At 33.9% G+C, this 16,883-nt stretch overlaps 1 protein-coding gene across 7 annotated transcripts in view; it reads left to right on the plus strand.

The window, feature by feature from the left end:
* The window catches only part of NFAT5 (nuclear factor of activated T cells 5), a 112,227-nt gene that overhangs the window by 66,954 nt on the left and 28,390 nt on the right, over window positions 1–16,883 (plus strand). For all 7 annotated transcript variants that reach the window (XM_026495118.4, XM_026495119.4, XM_057314207.1 and 4 more), the window contains 5 exons: window positions 1,879–2,071; window positions 4,098–4,288; window positions 6,571–6,743; window positions 15,023–15,157; window positions 15,280–15,332. In XM_026495118.4, coding sequence (XP_026350903.2) covers window positions 1,879–2,071; window positions 4,098–4,288; window positions 6,571–6,743; window positions 15,023–15,157; window positions 15,280–15,332 — 745 coding nt within the window. The remainder of the gene's footprint in view (window positions 1–1,878; window positions 2,072–4,097; window positions 4,289–6,570; window positions 6,744–15,022; window positions 15,158–15,279; window positions 15,333–16,883) is intronic.

The raw sequence follows: 16,883 nt of genomic DNA on the forward strand, positions 1-16,883 counted from the left end.
GTAATAGGTGCTCTTTTTTTCTTCTCCTTTCCTTTCTTTGTTCCTTTCTTTTTCCTTTTTGCCTTAAACAACGATATTTTCTCAGCACCTTCGTTTCAGGAGTTGTGCAAAGTTCAGGGAATATGAAGATGATGCAGCGCAGTACTAGCCCTCAGAACTCTCCCACTTACCTTGTCAGTCTTAGCACATTCCATTTGCATTCCTTCTTTTCTCCGTTCTTCTGTCCCTTCCCTGGCGATGAGGTTCACCCTAGTCCCTGGTTCCATTGAGAATACAGTATTTCCTCTTTTTTTTTTGATAATAGAGGCAACAACTTGGTTAGAGATGGAGGTTAAATATTAGGGCCATTTTTAAGGCTTCTTAGCCACCATTGCTCTTCTTCATTTGAATTCATAATGTTCCTCCTGGGACCTGTTTGCTTTTGGAGATTTTGGTCCACAGTTATCTCTTGGCTCCTGTATTTTCTATTTGAGTCATACAGAAAGCATTATAGGCCATGACATATTTTATTTTATTTTATTTTATTTTATTTTATTTTATTTTATTTTATTTTTAAGATTTATCTATTCATTTGAGGGAGGAGGGTCAGAGAGAGAGGGAGAGAATCTCAAGCAGATTCCCCACTGACCACAGAGGCCGATGCAGGCCTGATCTCAGAAACGTGAGATCATGACCTGAGCCAACCAAGAGTCCAGCATTAACTGACTGAGCCACCCAGGAGCCCCCCTGACTCTATTTTTAAATGTACATGGATAGGGGCACCTGGGTGGCGTTAGGCGTCTGCTTTTGGCTCAGGTCATGATCCTAGGGTCCTGGGATCAAACCCCGTCTCTGGCTCCCCGGTCAGCCAAAAGTCTGCTTCTCTCTCTCCCTCTGCCCCTCCCCCTGCTCATGCTCTCTCTCTCTCTCTCTCCCCCCCCTCTCTCCCCCTCCCCCTCCCTCTCTCTCCTTCTCACTCACTCTTTCTCAAATAAGTGAATAACATCTTATAAAAAATATACATGGATAATTTTAAATCTATTTTAAAACTGATAGTATTGTTTTGTATTTGTCACATTTGCAGTGCTTCAGATTAAATGTATTGACCTAAAGTCCTAACTAACCACCATTTGAAATATTTTTCTTTGAACATACATTCCACATAGCAAATGCATGATAAACAAGCATTAGAAATCCAATTTAAAAAAAATTTAAAAATTAAAAATTTAAAAATATACAATTTAAAAAAGTAGATTTCCTATCTGTAAATCCCAACTTATAAAGATTTTATATGCTAAGGACTTTAATTATTTAATCACAAATAAAAATACTCTGAAAAATTATACTTCTAAGAAAGATTATTTAGAGTAAATCTGATTTCCCAGTAAAAATTGGATCACTGATATCCGAAAGAATATGTATAGTACCTGTACTTTTAATTGTTTTATTAAGGCCTTTTGTTTATTCCTTTTTGCTACCCCCACTTTTCTTTTGCTTTGCAAGTCTGATTAGAAAATAATGATAGTTAATCTTGTAGCTTTAAAATTTGTTTTGACTGAAGTACAGTGTGAAAGGTTATAATGACATCAGCTATTCTCTTACCTGTTATTCCTGGCTTATTACATTCAGTCTTCCTCCCTTCCTACCACAAATAACACATTTTTTATTTTTGCACTGTTTAGTGCAATTTAACTGTATAGTTAAATTTTATTACAGAATTTTAAGAGCTACTTTGCTTATGGAATGTATCTTCCCTTAGGCTGTATGTTGTCAATAAGATAGTCAGTTGTTTTTAATGTTAACTGCCTATTCTGTTTCTTCCTTTATCTTAGATGACTTTTATAGAGAAAAAAACCCCTCTTTTTGATACTTTTTCCACATTGTGCTTTGACTTCTCAGAACATTGGAAAACCAAAAAGGAGGTGGAGTAAAGAAGAGCCCTATGTTGTGTGGACAGTATCCTGTTAAAAGTGAGGGAAAGGAGCTGAAGATCGTTGTACAGCCTGAGACCCAGCACCGAGCTCGGTACCTGACTGAGGGTAGCCGTGGCTCAGTAAAGGATAGAACACAGCAAGGCTTTCCCACAGTAAAGGTACTTACTTTATTTAGCAATATACAAATAATTTTTTCCAGTTTTGTTTTTAACCAGCAAAAGCTGCCTACAATAGAATGGTAGAATTACTAGGTATATATAATGGAAATTAAAGCGAAAGTCTAACTGAATGCTAAAGCCCAGTATTGTTACTTTGATGTCATTTGAATTTTAGCTTAGATGAAAGAAAAGGTGAGAATGTACTCTGATAAATATCTGGGAATCATGAATTATGTTCTCCTTATATTTGACATTGATAGCATCTGTATTCAATTCTTCCCAAACTTAATATTTAAGAAGAAATTTTAAAGTGAATTCAAAAAAATATTGTAGAAATTATTATGAACTTGGAAAATAAGGTTTTTAAGATGGCTAAAGAAATCAGGACTGTTCATCTTAGAAAAGAATTGGTTGATAAATAATTTAAGTCTTCAGTTTAAGAAATAGGTTATCAACTGAATCTTCATCTTTTCAGAATTTAGACTGAAAAAAGGGGGCTTAAATTTCAGCACCTGGGAAACTTTGTTAGAAAGAATATTTCTGTCTGAAGACAAGCCAAAAAAAGAGTTGGGTGGGGGATATTTAATAAGTGTTTCTGCTCCTTATAAAACATTAAACGGGAATTTTGGCTAGTCACATGGTAAATTCTTGTTAAATACAGTTTGTGAAAATGCATTTGTTGAACAGTATTCAGTTGGACTGTCTTTCATTTTACATTTTAATGAAATAATGGTAGAATCTTGGGATCAGGAAACCTGTCTGTGGCCATTTATAAGGTTCGTTAATAGTCACATGTACAACAACATTCCTTATCCCTCTGCTACTCATCACACCAACCCATCCTTAATCCTCCAAACTCAGGACAAATAATAGACAAATAAGAAATTTCACTTACGCTTTTTGTAAATGTTTGTCTAACCAGACATGTTGATAGTTTGGTCAGTATTTTTAACTCAATTGCTCTGATTTTAAGTTATGCTTTGCTTAAGTACTCTCTGGTCAGAAGTATTACTAGATTGTCTACCTGTGATAGGGAGTGAATTGACTGACCTCAAAAGTTTATTTATTCATTCATTCAACAAATATGCACTCCTTATGTGCCAGACACTGTTCTAGGTACTGCTAATGGTTTGGGTAGATCGTTTATTTATCTGCTTATTTCCCTCATTTTGATATCTTTTCACAGAGATATAGCTATACTGGGTTAGAAAGATTTATGAGTTTTTTAAAGCCCTTTGGTTGCATTGTATAAGTTATTGTGTGATTTTGTGGATTCTATATTAGCAGCTTCAGTGTTCAACTATAAACCTGAACAAAAATCTGCATTGGAAACATTTGTTCCCAAAAGCAGTTTTAAATATTAATTTATTCTTCATCATGCAAGTTATAATTTATGAAGGCTTGTTAGAGACCTGTAAGGACCCATAGATCCTGGTCTGAACTAACAGTTTTCAAACCATAATGTTTTGGCCCAGGATTTCATGATGTGTGTGTATCTAATCTATGCAAATGGGCTCTATTTCCCTATTATTTGTATAGGTGCACTTCAAACGCTTTCCTACTTAAATATTTTTAAAAGACTAAAAAATTTAGTGTATGTACTCATTTGATGATGATGATAATGATGCCACTAACACAATTTAGTGAATTTTCCATTAGTGGTGGTGGTTAATTTTGAATAACCCACATGCTTTGGCAGTCCATAAATTTATGAATACCTAAAGGACTGTGTATTCATTTGCATCTGGTTGTACAAATTAATTATAAATGGTAATTTATCATTAAACATATAAGATTTTCGTTAAAGTGTGATTATTACAGAATTAAAACTTAACGATTTCATACAGAAACTTAGCCAACTCTCCTTTTTATGAAAATATCGTACTTTTGTTTTTCCTGAGGATTTAAATTATTTCTTTATTGTTATCCAGTTATAAATATAGGACTTGGTCATAAGTGTTTGATCTGACAATTAGATTATTTGAAAGGCTAATTAGTGTTTATGCTCCATATTATCTCACTCCAGCTGGAAGGCCATAATGAGCCAGTAGTGTTGCAAGTGTTTGTGGGTAATGACTCTGGTCGAGTGAAACCACATGGATTTTATCAGGCCTGCAGGGTAACTGGGCGAAATACAACTCCCTGTAAAGAAGTGGACATTGAAGGCACTACTGTTATAGAAGTTGGTCTTGATCCAAGCAACAACATGACACTGGCGTAAGTACTTAGTAAAAACTTTTTCGGTATACATTACACTTTTGCCGTGGGCTCAAAAAAATTTTAGTTTCTAATGTTAAAAAAAGAAGATTTTCAGTATTTTATTAAAATGTTTTAAACATTATAAATACAAAAAATAGATTATTGCAAAATGGTAATGGGTTAAAATGAACTCTTTTTCCCTTTGCCATGGAATTCCCATGATGAAAGGCAAGGAAATAAAAGTCAGGTGGAATGCTGGCTTTTTTGAAAATAATATGGACTCGTTAGGATTAATAAAAGTAACATTAAAAAATAAAAATTACAAACAATTTGATTTGCTCTCCCAAATTCTGCTTTTTTTTTTTTTCCCAAATTCTTTCTTAGTGTTTGCATTAGAAACTCCTTGACAGAGACCATTCATGGCACCTTGATCCATCTTGATGTGAAAAAAGCGTATTGTTGTTCTAAATTCACCTTCTGTTTTAATTTTCCTATATTAAAAAAGAGTATGCTCTGGGGCTATGTTTTTTTTCATCTTATGCATTTTCATTGCCTAAAAAATATTAGAAGTGTTAATAATTTAAATTAAAAAAATTTTTTCCCTTAAACCTTTTTTTAAGGTCCTTTAATCCTAAAGTTGAACCATAACAGCAGCAAATATATTGAAAAGGGATAGACTTACGTTGTAATTATTTGTATTGGATAGCTAATGACATTTCCGTATTTAGTTTTCGGTTTCCTTTTGAAAGCCATTTTGAATAGGTTAGTAAGAGGTTAATTGGAAGGGGAAATTTTGAAAAATATTTAGTAAAGACTTATTTTTTTTAACGTTTGAAAATTATTAAAATAAATGTATATAGTGGAAGAAAGGAAGGGAGTTACTGATTATAAAAATAGTGCTTATTCATTAAAAGTTGAAAATACAGAACAAAAAATAAAAATGAATAATAATAATTAAAATCTAAAAACATCTCTCTCAAAAGCCAACTTCCCAGAAATAACCACTATTTTAATTTTTTATTTTTTATTTTTTTGAGAGTGAGTGAGCAAGAGAAAGCACAAGCTGCAAGAGGGACAGAGGGAGAGGGAGAGGGAGAAGCAGGCTTCCTGCTGAGCAGAAAGCCCAGTGGAGGGTCCATCCCAGGGTCCTGGGATCATGACCTGAGCCAAAGGCAGCCACTTAACCGACTGAGCTACCCAGGCGCCCAGTAACCACTATTTTGATATGTATCTTTCCAGCCTTTTTTCCTGATAACAGTGAAATAATACTGTACCCACTGTTTTGTAACCTTGCTTTCACTTACCATCAGCATTTTCCATATAGTAAATATTATTTTATAACATATATTTTAATGGCTACATAGTGTTCTGTTCTTTTGGGGACAGTTGCTAGTTTTGTTTTGTTTTTAAGTTAAATTCATTCCCTCTATTTTAATAAATGAATTAGCTGCAAAAATAGAGGATACATTTTTTTTTAATGGTAATTAGGGTGCCTGACTGGCTCTTGATCTCAGTGTTGTGAGTTTGAGCCCCACACTGGGTATAGAGCATACTTTAAAAAAATTAATCAAGGGGCACCTGAGTGGCTCACCATTTTTTAGGGACGTCTGGGTGGCTCAGTCAGTTAAGCATCTGTCTTTGGCTCAGGTCATGATCACAGGGTCCTGGGATAGAGCCCTGTGTTAGGCTTCCTACTCAGTGGGGAGTCTGCTTCTCAGTCTCCCTCTGCCTCTCCCTCTGCCTCTCCCCTGCTCGTTCTCTCTCTCTCTCCAAGAAATATATAAAATCTTTAAAAAAATAAAATAGAAAAAATAAGTTAAAATTTAAAAATGGCAAAAGTATCTCTTATAAACCGTTACTAGTGTTCAAATTTTGAAATAGTGATTTTACTTTACTGTTTTTTCCACTATAATTATAAAAGAAAAATTGACAAGATTAAGAATTATGAATATTCACAATATACCCTTGTGTACTTTTTGAATTTGGAACCTTAAGATTGTATTACATTTTCAAAAAATTAATAATTAGCAAAAATTTTTTTAAAAGAAACTTACTTGGGGCACCTGGGTGGCTCAGTCAGTTAAGCATCTCTTGATTTCAGCTCAGGTCTTGGTCTCAGGGTTGTAAGGTTGAGCCCCCGTCAGGCTCCACACTGCGTGTAAAACCTGCTTAAGATGATTGTCTCTCTCCCTCTGCCCCTCCCCTCCTAAAGAAAAAAAAATGAGACTTATTTGGTTAAGAATATTGTACTGTTTATACAACAGAAAATATCAGTTAATATCTTTTTTTGTGTGTGTTAGGGTGGACTGCGTAGGGATATTGAAATTGAGGAACGCTGATGTTGAAGCCAGAATAGGAATCGCTGGTTCCAAGAAAAAAAGCACTCGTGCCAGATTGGTTTTTAGAGTTAATATCACAAGGAAAGATGGCTCCACTTTGACACTGCAAACGCCCTCTTCTCCGATTTTATGTAGTAAGTAAGAAAATATATACTGAATTTTTTTTCATTTTCTATTAATTTTCAGACATCTCTAAATTTCAGATGTATCATATGCTCTAACTTGTGATCTTGCAAAATGTGAAACATTTTAAAAGCTGTGGTCAAATTTTCTAGAATAAAAGGTGGATAATATCAAATAAAATTCTAAAGGTGTATAGCATTTTGTAGTTCCCTTTTATCGTCTCATACTAATTTTAAAAGTAATTTGAGGGGGCACGTGGGTGGCTCAGTCACTAGAGAATGCAACTCTTGATCTCAGGTCATGAATTCAAGCCCCCCACATTGGGTATGGAGCCTACTTAAAATTTTTTTTTATTTTTGAAAAAAGTACTTTAGGGGCACCTGATTGGCACAGTTGGTTTAGTTTCTAACTCTTGATATCAGTACAGGTCTTGATTCTCAGGGTCATGAGTTCAAGCCCTGCCATTGGGCATGGAGCCTACTTTAAAAAAAGAAAAAAAAGAAACGTACTCTGAATGGTTTACCTGCAGTAAGTTAGACAGCCGAAGTATTTTTTTGCTGCGTCTTTATTGTGTGATAAACTGCTGTGATCCTAAGTGTATTTTCTGTTAGAACGTAAGAAACACTAAGGTAAGCAGAACGCTGTGACTATACAGCAGTTGAAGTTCTGACTACAAATTATGTCATTAACTTATAGTTTTGGGAAGTGGGAAATGAAATTCTTATTTTGCTAATCTTGGCATAGAAAGAGAGAGAGAGAGAGAGAGAGAGAGAGAGAGAGTGTGTGTGTGTGTGTGTGTGTGTGTGTGTGTGTTTAGATTCAATCATGTTGTTGTATGTGCCTCATCATATATTCTGGTTTCCCTATAAGGAGTGTTATTACAAGTAATAAATAGGAAAATTTTTTCCTTTAGGTGTCACTTAAGAAGATTTTCATTGAGTGTAATTTTCTTTGGCATTGTGTTTTTATAATTTGTACCTGAATTCAGAAGAGCAGAAGACACTCAGTTTTGTTCAGTTGAATTTCCTTTGGGTTATTTTGGGTATTATGACCTTGATACCCCTACAGAACCTTTGTTACTGTATTTTAGTTTTGTCAAATTCTTCATCCTTTGTAAATATTTTTTTTCCTTTTCTTTTAATTCATCTCCAAAGTGATTATATAGACATACTTTAGCTTAGCAAACACCCTGATTTTTTTTTTTACGTACTAAAATATCTTTCTGATGTCGAGAGAGCTCAGTTGGATTTCTCTGTTTTTCATTATTATGACAAATTTGTGTTGATACTAGTATTTCCTTGGGCTATTTCTGGGTGATGTGCAATTATAAATAGACTGCTTTTACAAATCATAGATTCCATGTCCATTCTATTGCATTTAGCAAGGGATGTAGATGGCTTATTGAGTTCTAAAGCTTTTCTAATTGGGGTGTTCCAATTCTGGATTTACTATAATTTACGATATATCCCAACTTGACTCTTAAAGGATGAATTTCCAATTTTAATGGTGTATTTGCAGTGATCTAATACTTTGAGCATGACCATAGCCACTCTCTGGAGACCAGAGCCAAGAGGTGCTAGATAATTCAGATCATACCGCTTCAGCAAGGACTGGGAAATGGTTGCCAACTTTAATTATCTGTTCTTTCTTTCACTAGTGTGTTCTCATTTCTTCATTTTCTTTTTCATTAAGGTATTATTAAAGCATAAATATAATTGGCTAAAGATGGTAGAAAATATGAAAGAGCTAGAAAATACAATTTTCTGAAATTTTTCATCTGTAATTATTACTTGTTAATTATCACTATTAATGATAATATTGTCCACATTGCAAAAAAAGTATATCTCTCTGGGAGGTGACGTGTGGGGTGAATTTGATGGCCCTAAGGAACAGCAACACACAGTGGAAAGGATATACAGACAATGATAAAAGTTAACATGCTTTGAACTCTGACCATATGCCAGGGATTTTGTTAAACTTTATAAGCTGTATCATTTAGTCCTTTCTGTTACCTTATATGGATTCCATTCTACAGTTGATGAAACTGAGACTTAGATTAAATAACTCCCTCAAGGTCACATAGCTAGCAAATAGTAAGACCAGGATTCGAAGCCTCTGCTTTTAGCCACTGTGCTATATTGTCATGTAATCACTAAAAATCGCAGTGCTGAAACCAAGTTTAAACAATCATTTCATCCTAGCCATAGCCTCTGGATGGTTAGGACTATGGTTACAGAAAGAGATTGTTAGTGAACTGTTCACTCTACCTAGGAGATTTATTTGTGTAATTTAGACTTTTTATGAATTGAGAAAATAGGTATCATTTCATATTGGGTATTTTACTTGAATACCTATATTGTCCCTTCCATTTCCTTTTGTAGAATTCATTTATTATGGAGGTATAGGGTATTTATTTTTATTCCTTTAGTTGACTTATTGTCACTTTCCATCTGCTTAGAGAAACTGGATTAGATAAATATGAGCAGTATTTTCTTTGAAAGAAAGGGGTACCAAAAAGGATGTGGTCTTGCCATTTGTGACAACATAGGTGAAACATATTAAGCGAAACAAGTCAACAGAGAAAGACAAATACTGTATGATTTCACTTATATGTAGAATCTAAAAACAAAACAAATGTGAGTAAACAAAAAGTAGAATAAGACCTATAAATACAAAGAACAAAGTGATGGTAGCCAGGTTGCTGGGGAATGAGCAAAATGGGTGAAGGGGAGTAGAAGATACAGGCTTCCATTTATAGAATAAAAGAGAATAAAAGTACAACATAGAGAATATAGTCAGTGTGGTATTGTAATAGCATGGTGACAGATGGTAGCTGTACTCATGGTGAGCATAGCATAAGGTGTACAGTTATTGAATCACTATATTGTACACCTGTAACTAATGTAACATTGTTGTGTGTATGTCAGTTACACGCAAATAAAAAAATTATTTTCGAAAGAAGAAAAAAATAATAAAAAAAATAAAGGGGTACCTAGGCAGTAAATTTCCCATACTTCTTTTAATTTGTAAATATATTTACATGATAGTTTTCGTATTTATTTCTTATTAATGTTATTTTCATGGAATTTCATACAAACAGGATTTTTTCCTTAAAAAAAAAACTAGCTTAAAATATTTCTAATAGTAATTTCTATGAATATCAATTACATCTAGTCATTTAGGCAAGAGTCTAAGCCTCCTTTTTTAGAAAATATTTATTTATTTAAGTAATTTTTACCCCCAACTGGGGGCTTAAAGTTATGACCCTGAGATCAAGAGTCACATGCTCTTCTGACTGAGCCAGCCAGGCGCCCCTAACCCTCCTGATCTGTACATTCCTAGTGGATCAGTGATTTGATTTTTTGAAAACCTATCATTGTATGTAACGAATGTCATCATTCTTTGTTCAGAATATAATTTTACTTGATATTCATGGGTTTTCATTAAATATATTACCTAACGGTCTGTAGATTGATCAGACAATCTTATTTATTTTTTAACTGGCAACAAAATGAAATATTTTTAAGTTTTTTATTACTTTTGCTTAAATATTAGTCTAGATGTACAGGAAAAGGTATTAACTTCAATATTACTTTTCATATTACTTTTGTCTCTGTCTTATACTCTATGATTTATAAAGCGCTTTCATGTATGCTGAGGTCTTAGGAAGTTAAAAAGTAAATGTTTCCCTTGTAATTGGAGTTAGACACATAGGAGTTAGAGAAATTGAGATGATAATGCTAGCTTGACTACTGATAAAACTGTTAGAAAGAGGACTTTTTCATCCCCAAGTAGGATACATCTATCTACCCAGTCAGAGCAGCCTTCTACAATTGCAGGCCTCTTATCAACTGGCACAGACCATCTCAAACAAATGCTTTGTGCCTGTAGGCAGTTGCGGAAGAGGGAGGAAAGACGACCAGGCTAATCTTGCCCAAGCCCTGGTTCCAACTTCTCTGTAGTTAAGTCATTCATCCTCTCTAGTGACTATTAATCTAATGGAGTTTCCTATTAATAATAGTACTACATTATCCCATTTGATATTGACAACAACTCTTAATAATAAAGTAGAAATGATTAGTTTCACTTTTTATGTAATAGAATAGGGACAAAACTGTTGAAAGTAGGAAATGGTAGATAAGAGATAATCTGATTTTTTTTTTGTTCATTGTTTTGAGCTGATACCTACTATAGAATATAGTAAAGAATTAATTTTTATCAACTTTAACATAATAGTGGATATACTTTTTAAGTTGTATAGCTTATAATTAGGGTTTGGGCATGTAGGCATTTAATTATCTTAAATTCACATACAATTAGGTTCATGTTTTCTGTCCCATAATAGTTTCTTTTTTCTTTTCTTTTATAATAGCTTACTGAGATATAATTTGCATACCATGCAATTGAGCCTTTTTATGTGTACAGTTATATCATATTCACAAAGTTGTATGACCATCACTGTTATCTAATTTTAGAACATTTTTATTGCCACCAAAAAAAGAAATTTTGTACGTCTTAGCAGTCACTCTCCATTCCCGTTTTATCCCAGACTCTGGAAACCAGTATTCTACTTTCTGTCTGTATGGATTTACCTGTTCTGAACATTTCATATAAATTCAATAATACAATAGGGGCACCTGGGTGGCTCCGTTGGTTGAGCGGCTGCCTTCATCTCCCCTCATGATCTCAGGGTCCTGGGCTCCCTGCTCAGCGGGGAGTCTGTTTCTCCCTCTCCCTCTGTCTCTCCCCTGCTTATTCTCTCTTTCCCCCCTCCCTCTCCTGCTCCCCCTCTCTCTGTCTACCTCCTTCCTTCCCCCTCAGCCCCTCCCTCCCTCTCTAAATATTTATTTATTTATTTATTTATTTATTTATTTATTTATTTTAATGAAAAAGTAGTAAGATTTGAAGCTAGTAGAGCTAGGCAAGATCTGTTTTACAGAAATTTGTGTGCTGAGCTAAAGAATTTGAATTTTAACCTGACCACTTTAGGAAGCCTGAGGCTTGCAGTTAGGCTTTAGAGTGGGGGTATGAGGGAAGAGGAAAAGTAAACATACAAATAATACACAGTGAAACAAAGGGCCCAAAAAATCTTTTTATTTAAAATGAGAATGTTCCATTATGGGTTCCTCATTTATGTTTATTTCCATGAATATAACCTTTTTGACAGGTTTGAGCAATTGCAATAGAAAGAGAGGTAAAAAGGAAAGAGGTTAGTAAGAAGGGTTAGAATTGGAATGGGAGGTAGAAGGAAACAGGAAGATGAGAGGGAGGTAGAAGAGGAAGAGGGGCCAAAAGGTGATAGAGGTGGAAGGGAGGAGAGGAAACAGACATTTGATCTTCCAACTAGAGACACTCAGTGGAAAGAAGGCCTATTGCCAGAATTCATGTTGCGCTTTGTGAAATTGAAAAAGAAGGTCTGCTTTCACTTGCTGGTTTAACAATGACTATTGGATTCCTTATCTGGTTTTCTTGTTTGTTTTTAAGGGGATGGAAGAATTATCCCCTTTTATATTCTTGACCTGTTTCTATTTCTCCAGACAATGCAGGTATACATGTTTTTTTGTTTTGGTATATTATATATATTATTTGGTGATACTATATCAAATTAAGAATATCAATTTTCATACTTTTTTAATATCTACCCTCCCGTGCTAATTTTTAAAATATAACAAAACTAACTATAGCTTTCTTCACTATAATGTATATCGGATTAAATCTGACTGAATTTAACAAATTTCTATTTCCCTTATTTCTATGTATCCCACAACTTTAGGAAAAGGATAATATCAATGAGTAAACTTTCCTTCTCTTCACAGACATTACTAAAAAGCTTTACTAATTCTTTTGGCATGTTGAAATATTTGCTGTTATTTTTCAGTATTCAGATACTCATTAATTTTTTTCAGCTTTATTTTTGAGGCTACTATTTGAAAAGCATCTAGAGGTACATTGTTTTTATAATACGAGAGAAGTGGCTGCTTTTTTGTGTGTTACAATTTTTTAAGCGGTATGATCACTTTCAAGAGCTGGCTTTCTGATTACTTAAAGATAAAAATAAAATAGTTAATCCGTAAATGATACTGACTTTAGTTTTGTTTAGTATGGTGTCTGGGCTGTTAGGTAACCATTAAACTTTTTAATAGAAAAGACCTTTTACGGTCAAAAGTTGAAAGTTAAATTATCTTGAACAGTAACAGACTAGTTCTTTGTGTAATGTAAATACAAATATACAGAAGATATATACACGTTGTACCTTCAGCGGAGCCTCATTTGGCTATCATGTGCCCTTAATACATAAAAGGAAAAAATGAAATAGGAAAAAAAAAGTTCTGATAAGCGTCAGTGGAGTGGAATTTCCATAAAGTATTTGAAAATGAGGGGAAAGGTTGTACACTTTCCGTTCATTTCATTAATACAGTTATCCATAAAATTTTCACCTCTTATTGTTTTCTAATCAAATAATATTTACTGGGGTGCCTGGCTGGCTCAGTCAGTGGAGCATGCAACTCTCGATCTCAGGGCTGTGATTTCGAGCCCCATGTTGAGTGTAGCTATTACTTTAAAAATCTTTTTAAAAAATTTACTATGTTTTTCTTGAATGTCCTTTAAAAACAACTGTCTAGTTCTAGTGTTACTCTAAAAACCTATAAATAAGTTCAGTTAATTCTTCATTTAAAAAGGGCATATAATTGCCAGTATTTGACCAATAACTTTTTCCGTTCTCTTCATAACATTAACCCTGTGGGTTCTAACCGGTGTATATGGACATACATTCACAATTTCTTTTAAACTCTTAGACATTGCTAAAAGTGTCATTTGCCATTTAAATATTTAATAAGGACGGGATACTTGTTTGTATCAGTAAGTGAGAGATAGTGGAACTGTGTGAGGTTATAAAAGCTTTTCCTTGGAACTGGCATATTATTTCAGTTCATATTTCATTATACAAACAAATCACATGGCCAGTCCTGATATGAGTGGAGCAAGAATTGCAGCCTTTCCACAAGGAAGGACCTAGGGAAAGAGGGGCAGTGAATATTTTGACAGTAAAAATTTCCTGTATGATATTCTTATAAAGATAAAATTAACTATTTAAATATATGTGTCTATGGAGAAAAAAGTTAAACTTTTCCTAAAGTTTAGTGGACTCTTTTATTAATTTAAAAGTTGGTGAGTTATACAAGCCAAATTTAAGTTTACCTTTGCAGTGCTTATGTTGTGAGGGTTTACTAAACCAACAGATAGTGTGATCTATGTCAAAGTGCTTAACCTCCTGGAGAGCAATTTTTTGAGGACTTAAAAGTTCTTTATTTGCATACACCAGTATCCCAGAGAGTATTTTGGTGGAAAACTAGTCCTTAAGTGTCAATAAGGAAGAATGTTTTTGGAGTCAAATATATTGGGGAACCTGTATACTATATTCACTTCTTGGATATTTATAGTCTTTATCAGAATTTTAAGTACTTGGAGAAATCCTTTTGTTCATTTAGCTTTGCTTTAACCCAGTATTTCCCAGATTTACTTGACTTAGGAACCTGTTTTGCTGAGCAATACCTATTAAATTTTCTTAAGGAAATTCTGGCATGAGAAAGTTGGTAGGCTGATTATAATTTATTCATTAGATGTGTGCCCTCAGTACTTTACAACTTCTTTGTTTATTTTAGTAATGGTTATTTAGTCTTTATAATTGAAAAACTAGTGCATTTTATTTTTAAACCTCAGGTTATCCTAGTTCAGGGAGATTCTCTGGTAGAAAAAACTATTCTGAATTAGATTCAGTCTGTTTTTACGTGTTCTTTTGGTGTGGGGCCTCTGAGTCCTGGGTGTAGATCCTTAAAGAAGCCCTCAGTACCACCGAGAGGCACATAATTGCCTCAGAAGTCTTGTAATGGCAAAAGCATAGCTGACATTTTTGAGGTTAGGTTTGTGGGACAAGCTTGTTTTTAAATAGAATTTTTTAAAAATATTATTAAGACAAAAAATTTTTTTAAATAAATACACATTTTAAAACTTGTTTATTATTCACATAATAATAAAACAAAGATGACACATAATAAGTTAAAACCTCATCTTAGACATTAATCCATCCCTCTAAAATCTTATCAGAGTTATTAAAAATTAATATGGATTTTCCATATTAATATGGGTTTTTCTCTGTTAGGGTGAAAGTTAAGTTGCAGGGTAAAGGAAGTCAAATTCAGGGGTCAACAAAGACAACTTCTGGAACTGATTTTAGAAAAGAAATAAGTGTTGGTGGTTCTTTTTATGGAATGCTTATGTGTACCCACAGCTCAGCCAGCAGGAGTGCCAGAAATCTTAAAGAAAAGCTTGCATAGCTGTTCGGTGAAAGGAGAGGAAGAAGTATTTTTAATCGGCAAGAACTTTCTGAAAGGAACTAAAGTTATTTTCCAAGAAAATGTTTCTGGTAAGTAGGCATAATACTGGTATGGAGATTGTCGCATGTTCTGCTTTGTTCTAGAGATATAATAGCTACAAAGTAAAAACGGTTTCAAAATTTTAGTAAATTACTGTTTTTATTTCAATCAGATGAAAACTCTTGGAAGTCAGAAGCTGAAATTGACATGGAATTATTTCATCAGGTATAATTTAACCCTTTTTGTAGTTAAATTATTTACTCTCTGAGAAATTCAGTTTTGTTCTGAAATTTTCCTGAATCAGCAGATTAAATTTCTTCTTTATGTGGAATTCATATAAATCATTTAAGTTTCTTTCTTGAATTTCTGTAACTGAAAATTCCACTGATGCTAGAATTGACAGTTCTCTATTTTTAAAAGTTAGAAACATTAGTAAATTATCATTGTTAATAAATGAGACATTTCTTTCCTAATATTTGTTTATTCTGACGATTTGGATTATCCTAGCCTACTATTTAGTTAAATAAAAGGGAAACTTATTTGTTGAGTACCTGCTGTATCAGGTGTTTTATGTTTGTTAGTTACCTTTTCACAGAGGCACTGTTTGTTAAACTTACATTAAAGAGTCTGTGTTTGTAGAACCTCACCGTGTATTGTTTTCAAAATGACAAGGAAAAAGAGCTTGAAAACAAGGATAAAAAACTGACTTAAGAATTAGAATGTAGAACAAATAGTACCAAACTTATAGACGTTGAGACTAGCAGAAAAGAGGGACAAATTTATGAACAAATCATATAGAAGGCATATGCAGAAGAGTAGCATATACAGGTATAGATCATGGAGAGAAGACAGCAAAGCAGGAACAAACTAATGTGTAAAATACCCAAAGCCTAAAATTTACTATAAAATGCTGGTAGGAGTAGAAAAGAGTACATGAAAACAAGCAGAGAGATGGAAGAGGCAAAAATTAGAGACTGGCCAATTTATCAGAAAAGTTTATAATTTTTAGTTTTTAAATTTTTTTATTTCTTTGTATTTTTTTAAAAATAAAATTTAAAACATGTATCCAATAAAATATATTGCCAAACTCAAAGCAAAGGGCACAGTGTTCCCTCAGTTCAGATACTAGCTAAACTTCAGTTCAGATACTAGCTAAACAAGCTTTTCTTGACAGTTGGCTTCAAATTTAGGGGTTCCCACTCCCCCCTTAGATTTGCTAAAATAACTGACAGAACTCAGGAAACACTATATTTAATTTCAGTTTTATTATAGTAAAAGGACACAAATCAGAATCAGCCAAAGGGAAAGACACATAGAGCAAGGTCTGGGAAGGTCCCAAAGGTGAAGTTTTTGTTGTCCTCAGGATGCCTTACAGTCTCAGCACATCCATGTGTGACAATATGCAGAGTATTATCAATCAGGAAGCTCACGCAAGCCGTTGGTGTCCAGAGTTTTTTGGGGGGCTCAGTCACATACTGCCCATCATGCAGCTCACCTTTAGTCTCCACTTCCACCAGAGGTTGGAACTGATATGACATTCTAAAGTCCCTTTCATAAATCACATTGTTAGACTGTCCAGTGGACAAAGCCCCCAGTCAGAGATTCTCCTATCAGGCAGGAATTTCTAGGGTCTTAAGATATTACCTTTCAGTAAAGGGAAAAAACTAGACCTCAGGGTAAAGTTAATTCTTCACAAAATAATATCCTATAAAGTGGAGCTTCTTACGTACCTAGATAAATACTATGTAGAAAGTTTTCCTTTGGCTTTATGCTACT

Source organism: Ursus arctos, unplaced genomic scaffold (assembly GCF_023065955.2).
Source record: "Ursus arctos isolate Adak ecotype North America unplaced genomic scaffold, UrsArc2.0 scaffold_19, whole genome shotgun sequence".
Taxonomy (NCBI): Eukaryota; Metazoa; Chordata; class Mammalia; order Carnivora; family Ursidae; genus Ursus; species Ursus arctos.